The sequence below is a fragment of the Staurois parvus genome, unplaced genomic scaffold, assembly GCF_062004578.1.
Source record: "Staurois parvus isolate SC_StPar_1 unplaced genomic scaffold, SC_StPar_1.0 ptg000299l, whole genome shotgun sequence".
Classification (NCBI taxonomy): Eukaryota; Metazoa; Chordata; class Amphibia; order Anura; family Ranidae; genus Staurois; species Staurois parvus.
The window spans coordinates 11,597,399-11,609,819 of record NW_028318095.1 but is presented as its reverse complement, the minus strand read 5'-3'; the positions used below and the strand labels follow the sequence as shown (position 1 = coordinate 11,609,819).

The following is a 12,421-nucleotide window of genomic DNA, read 5'->3' as shown; positions in this document are numbered from 1 at the left end:
TAGACTTTTTTCTAACACCCACCTAACCACCTATCCCCTGGACCCTGTTCCCTCGCAAATACTACAGTCACCCTCCGGCTCTATCCTACACTCTTCAACTCATATTTTTCCTCCAAACTCCTTAACCCCTTCACGCCTAAGGGTAAAACAAATCTTAATGCCTAAGCACAATTTTGCAACGATGACATGTGTTAGTAAAACTGTACCTATCATCACAACTACTTTGTACATCCAGGTGAATTATACCGCGTTTTTTTCAGGACAAATTGGGTTTTCATTTGGTGATAAATGGTAATGGATAGCTCCTGATTTTAATTTTATTATCAAAGGAAAACTGGCCCAAAATAGTTAAAAAAAATATAATTTTTTTATTTACAGTTGCAAGAAAAAGTATGTGAACCCCTTGGGATTACGTGGAGTTTTGCATGAATTGGGCATAAAATGTGCTCTGAACATCATCTAAGTCACAATAGAAGAACACAGTCTGCTGAACATAATACTACATAAACATTAGATGTTGCCATGGTTTAATTGCACATTACATGTAAACATTCACAGTGCAGGGAGGAAAAAGTATGTGAACCTTTGGACTTAATAACTGGTTGACCCTCCTGTGGCAGCAATAACCTCAACCAAACATTTCCTGTAGTTGCAGATCAGACCTGCACAACAATCTGGAGTAATTTTGGACCACTCCTCTTCACAAAACTGTTTTCAGTGTAGCAATATTCTTGGGATGTCTGGTGTGAATCGCTCTCTTAAGGTCATGCCACAGCATTTCAATCGGGTTGAGGTCAGGACTCTGACTGGGCCACTCCAGAAGGCGTATTCTGTGCTGTTACAGCCATTGTTTTGTTGAATTACTTGTATGCTTTGAGTCATTGTCCTGTTGCATCACCCATCCTCTGCGGAGCTTCAGTTGGCGGACAGATGGTCGTACGTTTTCCTGAAAAATGTCTTGATAAACTCTGGAATTCATTTTCCCATCAATGACAGCAATCCGTCCAGGCCCTAAAGGCAGCAAAGCAGCCCCAAACCATGATGCTCCCTCCACCATGTTTTACAGTGGGGATGAGGTTTTGATGTTGGTGTGCTGTGCCTTTTTTTCTCCACACATAGTGTTGTGTGTTCTTCCCAAACAACTCAATCTTGGTTTCATCTGTCCACAGTATATTTTGCCAGTAGTGCCGTGAAACATCCAGGTGCTCTTTTGCAAACTTCAAACGTGCTGCAATATTCTTTTTGGACAGCAATGGCTTCCTCCGTGGTGTCCTCCCATGTACTCCATTCTTGTTTAATGTTTTCCTTATTGTAGATGTGTCAACAAAAATGTTAGCATGTGCCAAAGATTTCTGTAGGTCTTTAGCTGACACTCTGGGATTCTTCTTTACCTCATGCAGCATTCTGCGCTTTGCTCTTGCAGTCATTTTTACAGGACGACCACGCCTAGGGAGAGTAGCAACAGTGCTAAACTTTCTCCATTTGTAGACTGTCTGTCTTACCGTGGACACATGAACATCAAGGCTTTTGGAGATACTTTTGTAACCCTTTCCAGTTTCATGCAAGTCAACAATTCTTGATCGTAGGTCTTCTGAGAGCTCTTTTCTGCGAGGCATGGTTCACATCAGACAGTGCTTCTTGAAACCAGTAAACCCAAAACAGGTGTGTGTTTTTTAAGGGTAGGACAGCTGTCAGCAACACATCCAATATCATCACACTGATTGGAGTCAAGGTTGGCTCACTCCTGGCTCCAATTAGCTCTGGGAGAAGTCATTAAGCTAGGGCCTCACATACTTTTTCCTCCCTGCACTGTGAATGTTTACATGTTATGTGCAATTAAACCATGGCAACATCTAATGTTTGTGTAGTATTATGTTCAGCAGACTGTGTTCTTCTATTGTTGTGACTTAGATGACGTTCAGAGCACATTTTATGCTCAATTCATGCAAAACTCCACATAATCCCAAGGGGTTCACATACTTTTTCTTGCAACAGTAGCTGTGTGTTTCTTGTTACTACTATAACCTACCACCAAAGAACAACCCAAAATAAATTCTCCAGCTCTTGACGATCGCAGCGATACCATATATATGTATGTTGTTTGTACCTGTAGTACAGCCCAGAACTAACAGTGCACATTTTGTTTTTGTCTTTTTCTAAAACACACTGACACCAATTTTATTTTTAAATCCTGACCTTTGACCCTGACTTTTGACCTTGACCATGATCCAAACAATAACCCTGGCACTGAACTAGATCAAACCTTGATCTAGGTATATTTTCTTTATTTTTTAATATTTATTTATTTTTTACAAACATTTTTTTTCTCTCTATGCCAGGAGTTAGAGAGATACAATTTCTCTCTCTCCTCCATTCATAGAGAGAAAAAAAAAAACAAGGGGGCTGGGCTGCACAGTGACTGATCACTCTGATAGCCAATCAGAGGCTGTCACAGCGATCATTTGACTGGGAATCGGGAGGCTCTCAGTGACACCACGGTCTTTGTGCTGGGAGCGCGCAGTGCGGCGCGCTCCCAGCACAAAGACAGGGCGCAAATATGTGGCCCTATGAAAAATAGCCCAGCTCCGTGAGGCCGCATATTTGTGTGACGTCGGCGTCAAGGGGTTAAATGTCTAGTTTACAACTGGCTGAGCTGCCACCTAAATGAGAATGACTGTCTTGATCCCATTCAGCCAGTATTTCACCCGGAACACTCCACAGAAACTGCTCTCCTAAAACTCACAAACAATTTACCAACAGCTAAAACCAACGGTCACTATTCCATACTCTTAGACCTCTCCGCTGCCTATGACACAGTTGACAACCTCCTCCTCAAAAAAAAACCTCTGGGGGTATGTGATTGTGCCTGTACGAGCCACCCGCCTATACTAAAAATACTGTGGGCAGTCAGCAAGTCGTTAATTATAAGAACATATGGACATCTGTCAACAAGTGACACAGAGCCTGAGCCTGCCACTCTCACCCCCTCCACAGTTCTTTGCCCCAGTGATCACTGAAGGGGCAGATCAGAGAGTAAACGCTCATTGAGGACCGAGAATTGAGTGATCAGTGGGCATGTGATCACTCAGTTTTCAGTCTTACAGCCAGCAGAGGACAGCTTCATTCACAAAGTTGAGTATGTATGTCTTTTTTTTTATAATCCTGCACTTCTCTTTAAAATGCATTGTAGGTGTTAATTAATGTGGTCAGGTGACTTGTGTACATATGATGATGTGCAAATGTGTACAGTAGAAATAAATGGCATTTACCTGGTGCTGCACACTGCAAAACTGCTACAGATTTCCCACCAGGAGCTGCACATATATCCAAGACCACCTCACCATCCTTGACATCTAGAGCCAGAACTGGGAGAAGTGACGAGGCATTGAGTATATAGTAGTCTTTGATATTTCCACTCTGATGTCGCTGAGACGGAAACTTTCCAGGTTTCCTGCTGATATAGCATTTTATCGATCTTTGGTTGTTAGAAAAGTTGTCACTGGACAGTATATGGTATCCCAGCATAAGCAAATGATCCTCTGTTGTCACAGTGTTCTGGAAATTATTTAGTAAAACAGCATACTGCCAGAGTCCAGGATCTGTGAGCACTTCCCTGAAGACAAGAAAAAAGGCCATTTAGTGTGGAATTCCTATATTTTTGTTTTATATACCCTATGAAGGTTTTTAACAATATCAGGATTTTCCTATTGTCTGTACCCATGGTGAGTATATCCTGAGAGGCAGGACCTCAGGCAACTGTATACTGCTGTCTATGTTGCCATTTGGAGATTCTTTTAATTTCCTATGTGGCAGTGGGGACAGAAAGTAAGTGCAAATTTCTCCAACAGGGGTGCAGCCAGTATTAAAATCTGACAAGCCTTCCCTATTCTATCCAAACCTAATGAGAGCTGTATTGGCTAGAATCCCACTTTTAGGATCTTGAGATAAAAATAACCATCTGCAATTACATTTATTGAGAAATGATTTATACAAATACAGTAAAAGTCAAGGCACCGTGTGTGCACATCGATGGATGAGGGTTTCAAAGCATAATAATGAATTTATGTAATTCCTATTGTGTGTGTATGACTATAGTGTGGAACTTAGCCTGCTTCATCTTAAAGGGCAGTGGCTGAGATAACTATTTCTACACTCACCAGCCACTTTATTAGGCACACCTGTTCAATTGCTTGATAACACAAATTGCTAAATCAGCCAATCACATGGCAGCAACTCAATGCATTTAGGCATGTAGACGTGGAGAAGATGACTTGCTGAAGTTCAAACCGAGCATTAGAAAGGGGAAGAAAGGGGATTTAAATGGCATTGTTTTTGGTGCCAGACGGGCTGGCCTAAGTATTCCAAAAACTGCTGATCTACTGGGATTTTCACGCACAACCATCTCTAGGGTTTACAGAGAATGGTCTGAAAAAGAGAAAATATCCAGTGAGAGGTAGTTGTGTGGACGATAATGCCTTGTTGATGTCAGAGAAGAATAGGAAGACTGGTTGCTGCAACACTCAGATGTAAGCGTCAGAATTTGGCGTAAACAACATGAAAGCATGGATCCATCCTGCATTGTACCAACAGTTCAGTCTGGTGGGGGTGGTATAATGGTGTGGGGGATAATTTCTTGGCACTAGCAAGGTGTATCTAATAAAGGGGCCAGTGAGTGTATATCCTCTTCATAGCACTGCAGAAATTACTGGGGTTATATACCTTAACACAATGAATATACACTGGGTGGACAGCCACAGAGTAGTGAAGTGCCCTTACAGCACTGTTGTGCAACTAGATTCAGCACCCACGAGGGCTCCATCTGCATAGAGTTGGAAGAATGTAATTTTCTGCTGCTTGCTTTGTGCATGTAAGATCCATCAACCTAATACTGTTGCTATGAAAAAGTGTTCCAAAAACAAGGACATTTGCATTGGATCTCCCAGACTATCAATAACAATAGGAATTCTGTGATACCACACTCTTACAGGGCTCCTGTGACCTGTAGGATTTAGGTCACGTGCATGTGATAGGTCCACTTTAAAACGAAGCTGCTGTTAAGGCCCCTGTTGCTCATGTGATCTGGGACCAAGATGCTGTACAGCAGTGGTTTCCAAAACAGTAAGTATCGCACTACACCAAATGGTGGATGTGACCAAAATGCCCGGGGGGTTGGCCTAAAGGTGCCTGGTAAATAAAACCTAAACATACTCTGGTCTGCGCCACGATGGTGTAGTACAAAGCACAGGGGTCAGGAGTAAGTCATGCACAGGGTGAAAGGGTCAGGAGTTAGTAAGGCTCAAATTGCAGATGTCAGGTCAAGCCTCCAAAGCAAATACAGTCAGGTCCATAAATATTGGGACATCGACACAATTCTAACATTTTTGGCTCTATACACCACCACAATGGATTTGAAATGAAACAAACAAGATGCGCTTTAACTGCAGACTGTCAGATTTAATTTGAGGGTATTTACATCCAAATCAGGTGAACGGTGTAGGAATTACAACAGTTTGCATATGTGCCTCCCACTTGTTAAGGGACAAAAAGTAATGGGACAATTGGCTTCTCAGCTGTTCCATGGCCAGGTGTGTGTTATTCCCTCATTATCCCAATTACAATGAGCAGATAAAAGGTCCAGAGTTCATTTCAAGTGTGCTATTTGCATTTGGAATCTGTTGCTGTCAACTCTCAAGATGAGATCCAAAGAGCTGTCACTATCAGTGAAGCAAGCCATCATTAGGCTGAAAAAACAAAACAAACCCATCAGAGAGAGAGCAAAAACATTAGGCGTGGCCAAAACAACTGTTTGGAACATTCTTAAAAAGAAGGAACGCAACGGTGAGCTCAGCAACACCAAAAGACCCGGAAGACCACGGAAAACAACTGTGGTGGATGACCAAAGAATTCTTTCCCTGGTGAAGAAAACACCCTTCACAACAGTTGGCCAGATCAAGAACACTCTCCAGGAGGTAGGTGTATGTGTGTCAAAGTCAACAATCAAGAGAAGACTTCACCAGAGTGAATACAGAGGGTTCACCACAAGATGTAAACCATTGGTGAGCCTCAAAAACAGGAAGGCCAGATTAGAGTTTGCCAAACGACATCTAAAAAAGCCTTCACAGTTCTGGAACAACATCCTATGGACAGATGAGACCAAGATCAACTTGTACCAGAGTGATGGGAAGAGAAGAGTATGGAGAAGGAAAGGAACTGCTCATGATCCTAAGCATACCACCTCATCAGTGAAGCATGGTGGTGGTAGTGTCAAGGCGTGGGCATGTATGGCTGGCAATGGAACTGGTTCTCTTGTATTTATTGATGATGTGACTGCTGACAAAAGCAGCAGGATGAATTCTGAAGTGTTTCGGGCAATATTATCTGCTCATATTCAGCCAAATGCTTCAGAACTCATTGGATGCCGCTTCACAGTGCAGATGGACAATGACCCAAAGCATACTGCAAAAGCAACCAAAGAGTTTAAGGGAAAGAAGTGGAATGTTATGCAATGGCCAAGTCAATCACCTGACCTGAATCCGATTGAGCATGCATTTCACTTGCTGAAGACAAAACTGAAGGGAAAATGCCCCAAGAACAAGCAGGAACTGAAGACAGTTGCAGTAGAGGCCTGGCAGAGCATCACCAGGGATGAAACCCAGCGTCTGGTGATGTCTATGCATTCCAGACTTCAAGCTGTAATTGACTGCAAAGGATTTGCAACCAAGTATTAAAAAGTTAAAGTTTGATTTATGATTATTATTCTGTCCCATTACTTTTGGTCCCTTAACAAGTGGGAGGCACATAGGCAAACTGTTGTAATTCCTACACTGTTCACCTGATTTGGATGTAAATATCCTCAAATTAAAGCTGACAGTTTGCAGTTAAAGCACATCTTGTTCATTTCATTTCAAATCCATTGTGGTGGTGTATAGAGCCAAAAATGTTAGAATTGTGTCGATGTCCCAATATTTATGGACCTGACTGTATACCCCCACCCAATACAAGCACCATGACCAAATCACCTCCAGCACAAATTCTCTGTTTTCTCCCTAAATTTAAAGTGAAATGCATGTATGAAAAAAAAGAAAGTATAAATGTGAATGTATGCTGTCCGCATGCTATGGGCTGTTACCTGGCAGACATCTGTAACCTCTGCTGCTTTGCTCTGCTGTTCCCATTACCAGCTTGCAAGCCGTACTACTCTGCTCCCTCATCTTCAACCCCTGACATGTCAATACGGATGACACTGAACCCCATGATGTACATTGACCTCCTGGGTCCTGTGTGTGCTTAGCTAGCACAGACAGTGACTGAGGAGGTCAGGACCTCCCCGTTGACCTGACAAAGCCCTGGGTGCTAGGACAGGAGGAGGAAAGAGTACAGCCCACACCATCTCCCTGCTCTTTCCTCCTCCACAGTGTCAGCTCTGTACTCTATTGACACTGCAGGCGCTGACAGCATGAGTCATGTAAGTGACATCACTGTCTACAGACTTTGCAGACACCAGAAATTTCACTGAGAAATGGACATTCAGTAGCTCAGTCAAAAAGATGATATTGCCAGGCAATTCCTGGTAAGTTCACAGGTATGCTGTCCCCCAAATCCTGCTCTGCAGCCCCCTAGTATTGCACTGCCTTTTTCCCCCTTAATTCAATTTTTACAGGAACCTATAATCATCCCACATTGAGAACTACTGCTGTAGTGCCTTCTTTTCCTAGCTGTTAGGTAAGTTCTTCAATCTTTCAGACCCACACCCGGCTTCCCTAATACATAATTGCATGATTAACGTAGAACTAAACTCTCTTATGCAGGCCATAGACAGGTCGAAAACCGGCCGTTTTGTAAAAAAAATGAAAAATCGGTTGTTCAATAGGCCGACGTTACCACCAATGGTATAAAAAAATAAATTGGACGCTGTTCGTCCCGTCTACGGCCGGCATTTAATTACTTCTGTCCCTTGCAGAGAGCTCTGCTATTATATTTGACATGAAAAAGTATTGCGGTTGCAACAATGTATCCATTTGTATCCATTTTGGATACAGATGTTTTTATTCGGATACAAATAGATACATTGTTGCAACCTCAAGACTTTTCATATATAATATAATCGTGGACTGGAATTCTTCTTCTTCTTGCAGGTCACGGCTCATGCACAGATTTTTTATCAGTAAAACGATTGGCTGATTTGCCCATCATTTCCGGGAAAATCGGCCGATTTTTTTCCAACTTTACCGATAAAAAAAATGTGTCAAAACCCCGAAAAACGGCCGACCAATTAACCCACTAACGGTGCAAAAATCGACCGATTTTTTTTTCGGCCGAAAAATCGGCCGATTTTTGACCCATCTATGGCCTGCATTAATCAACATAGATAGGAAAATATATTTTATTTACTTGTTTTACCCTTTTTCTCATTTTTTTCAGTTGCTTCCTGGTCTCTGGCCACATCCAAAATGATGTCACACTTCCCAGGAGTCTCCATTGAAATTTTTTTTTCCTCTCATCTAGAGGAGGGGATTTCTCAGTTAAAAGAGAACTATATGCAATTTTCATTTTGGATAGAGAAATCAGATTTTTTTTATTCCAACTGTGTCCTATTGCGGAGATTTCCCTTCAATTCCTAGCCAAACAGGAAGTGAGAGGAAATCCCTGCAAATTAAAGTAATTCCCTGGGGACTCCCTGGTCACCAGAACTAGTGTCCCATTGGAAGATTTCCCATCTATTACTTTTCTGGGGACAACCCAAAATTGGGAATTTTCTTTTACTTTCAATGATAATGGTAAACAGGACAAATAGAGAGGGTAAATCCCCCTATCTGGGGCACAGACAGCATTAAAATTGACAAGCATTTTAATCCCTCTCCACTCTATCCAAAGAAAAGAAAAAATGTTTTGCCTTTAGTTATACTTTAAGTACACCCTCCTACCTGTATGTCCACTTTAAAGTGGAAATAATGTTATAATTCAAAGCGGAACTTCACTGTCTCATTCAATATTGATTATTTTTAATCCTTATGCTGTTAGCATTAGTAAATAGATAGGAAACTATATTACATTTATTTGTTTTCAGTTTATTTTTTTTACATTTCTTCAGTTACTTCCTGGTTTCCAGGTCTAGCCAAATGATGTCATGCATCCCAGGAATTTTCAGGAGCAGAAGAGGGGTTTTCTCAGTTAAGCACACCATCCTTCCTGCATGCCTTAGCTAAGGTCACATGGATTCCAGGATGTAAATTCTACATGAATCATCTGCCCTTACTCAAGATGGATGTGTCTAGAAATGATATGGGTGTTTACCAAAATGATTTTTCAGCCAAATAAAGCATGAAGACTCAGATAGATGGGATTGCTTTGAAAAAAAAAATAATGAAATAGTGTTTTTGGTTTGTGCTGCTCAGATATAGTTTAGCTCTGCTTTAAGCACACTTTATTTACCTGACAGTATGCCAGTGGTCTCCAAGTTCTTTTGTATACATCTGATCAAAGTAATCTAGCACAAATCTGCAGATTTGTTTCCTAAATTGTCCCATCTCATTGCAGAGAAAAAACACAAAATCCAAACAGACATATGATGGTCACAGAGACATCCTGGCCACAAACCGCTTTTCACTGATGATCCCAAGGCCCAGAGCCTTGGCAGATATAACTCCCAAATCTAACTTCGCTGTCATGTTCAGCATGGCTGTGTAAATCTCAGAACTGCCTGGAAAAAAAAATGAAGATTATTAGTCAGAAGGTCAAAAGGAAATTATTCAATTTACCAATAAAAATAGAATGTGTGGCTCACACATCAAGGCCAAACCAATAAAACGTAGCTTTTATTTATAACGTAAAAAATAAGTTTGGCAGATATGTAATATATCTACTTCAGCTCAGTTTATTATCCTTCTGTCATTTGCACTAACAGAAAGAAAGAGAATGAGAATAGGGTACTATTACCCTTCCAATAGTGTTCTCTTAACATTATGTATTAGATTAACCCCTAAATAGCTCATATATTTCCTGTCTGTCTCCTGCTCCCATTTCTTATGTCTGAGCATAATGATGAACTTGGATTCGCTTATATTTTTCCTTTCCCGGTTCCATTCGCCCCTCTAAAAATGCTAATAAGTTTTAAGTAAAATATTTTTACATTGCATCCCTTATTTTATACCCAGTAATGTCTTCACTGAGTCTCTGTGCATCTCTATGCAATGTAGGCAGCTCATGGCTGGTGGGAGCGGCTAGTAAATTGCTGTACATAGCTTACTGAAAACATAACATCAATCTACCTTAGTACTTCCCTTAAAGTGTCACTAAAAGCATTTTTAAATTTGGATAGAGCGGAGAGAAATTAGAATGCTTCTTAGGTTTTTAATGCTGTCTGTGTCCTGGTTAGGGAGATTCACTCTCTCTATTTGTCCTGTTTACCATTATCATCAAAAGTGAAAGTAAATCCCAAATTTTGGGTTGACATCAGAATAGGAATAGCAGGGAAATCTTCCAGTGGGGACATTCATTCTGGTGAGCTTGGTGACACCACTGGATTCCTTCACTTTGGAGGGGTTTCCTCTCACTTCCTTTTTTGGCTATGGGACAGGAAATGAAGAGGTATCTCCACAATGGGACACAGGTGGCAAAAAAAAAAAAAGAAAGAAAAGAAAAAACTGATGGGGGTTATAACCATCCTTTACTCTATCCAAAATGAAAAAAAAAAAGGTTTTGCCTTTAGTGACACTTTAAGAGCCGTTAACCCTGATGCAAGTAGTAGGATGACTCCTGTGAGGAATTATGTAATTATCACAATGCCTTCATGGGGGGATGTCAGTCTGAAAGAGGGGGCACACCTAGACAGGCTGCCCTAGGTAACACTTATGTGATTCTTAGCCTTTAAGTATAACTAAAAGCAAAACTTTTTTTTTAGTTTTGGATGGAGTGGAGGTGGATTAGAACCCCTGCCAGTTTTTTTATTGCTGTGTCCCTGTTAGGAAGATTCATCCTCTCTATTTGCCCTGTTAACAATTATCATTGACAGTGAAAAAAAAAAATCCCAAATTTAGGGGTGTACCCAGAAAAGTAATAGTGGACACTAGTTCTGGTGACCTGGGGTCCCCAAGGGATTCCCTTAATTTCCGCTCACTTCCTATTTGGCTATGGGACAGGAAATGAAGGGAAATCCCTGCAATGGGACACAGATGTTACTAAAAAATCTGACAGGGGATATAACCCTCCCTTACTCTGCCTATAGAATGTAAGGTGCGGGCCAAGGACAGTTAGGCTAAGGAGGAAAGAGACAGAAGATGCTGGATGTCCTCCTGCCAGGAAATGAGGTGGGCTCTGTCTGAGCTGCTGCAGCAATATTTAGTACAGGAAAGGAGCCAGTACAAATGCACGTGACTGTAAAAATGGAGATCAGCTTATGTGAAGCCTCATAAAACAAACAAAAAACTTCCTTAACCTTCTTGGCACCAAATCCTCCTTCAATTGTGTCTCACACACTCCCTTTCACAGGCACTGCAGCTCACAGTGGGAGGATTTCAGCAACAGAGGCAGTGCTGTCAGTGCACAAAGCAGTGGGCAGGACTAAGTGTGGCCAGGTACTGATTGACAGATGTGTGAATCAGATATGACAGTGCTGATAGCCATGCAATAAAAACTGGCAGGGGTTCTAATCCATTTCCACTTTATACAAAACTAAAAAAAGAGAAAAAAAAAAGTTTTGCCGTTAGTTATACTTTAAGCTTTATTGGTATGGGTTTTGAAAACGGAGCCGCACATCCTGAACAAACCTATAAAACCTTTGCAAGTAAGAGTTCTTTATGTGTATTAGATCAGGTTTGGATACACAGAAATCAGAAAGTGTCTGTGTCTACACGCAGTGTTCAACACTTCCAACGCAGAGTGGAGCAGGAAAGGCATATCTGCTTTGCTATAGTTTACAGCACGGATGCTGGGATGTTGAGGTTTTGAAAACACAGCTCTTTCATGTCTGTAAAACATAACATAATGACAGTATTTAGATTGCAGATGCCTGCCATAATTTCCTGACATTTTCCCCATCCTAGGGAGCTGCATGCACAGCCTGCCATACAAACGAACGGCTGCACGTTGCCATGCTCTTGCAAATGCTGATGCTTCTTTGCATTGGTGGAAATAGGAGAGTTTAAATAGAAAGTCTATACTGGACGAGGGTGCATTTCCCTACTCACCATCTGGCCAATTGATGAATCTAAAATATATAACCTTTATTCAAATATATAAAAAAATGTATGCTCAGCTGTAATTAATTGCATTAACCTCCTTGGCGGTATTCCCGAGTGTAGCTCTGGGTAAAATTTCAGTACCACAAGCGGTAACCCCGAGCTACACTCGGGCTTACCCTGCGGCGTTGCTCAGGGAGTCCCTGCAGCACTTACCTTGTCCTTTGCTCCCGCGATGTGTCCCC

The 12,421-nt window shown here is 41.5% G+C and overlaps 1 protein-coding gene across 4 annotated transcripts in view; it reads right to left on the bottom strand.

Moving 5' to 3' along the window:
• Nucleotides 1-12,421, bottom strand: part of NSUN3 (NOP2/Sun RNA methyltransferase 3) — a 59,786-nt gene that overhangs the window by 37,949 nt on the left and 9,416 nt on the right. The window contains exons 2-4 of one of the 4 annotated variants that reach the window (XM_089682935.1): nucleotides 11,766-11,965; nucleotides 9,433-9,700; nucleotides 3,270-3,613 (exon numbers count right to left, since the gene is read on the bottom strand). In XM_089682935.1, coding sequence (XP_089539061.1) covers nucleotides 3,270-3,613; nucleotides 9,433-9,527 — 439 coding nt within the window. In that variant the 5' untranslated portion in view covers nucleotides 9,528-9,700; nucleotides 11,766-11,965. The remainder of the gene's footprint in view (nucleotides 1-3,269; nucleotides 3,614-9,432; nucleotides 9,701-11,765; nucleotides 11,966-12,421) is intronic. The other 3 variants (XM_089682936.1, XM_089682934.1, XM_089682938.1) reach the window with 3 other exon arrangements.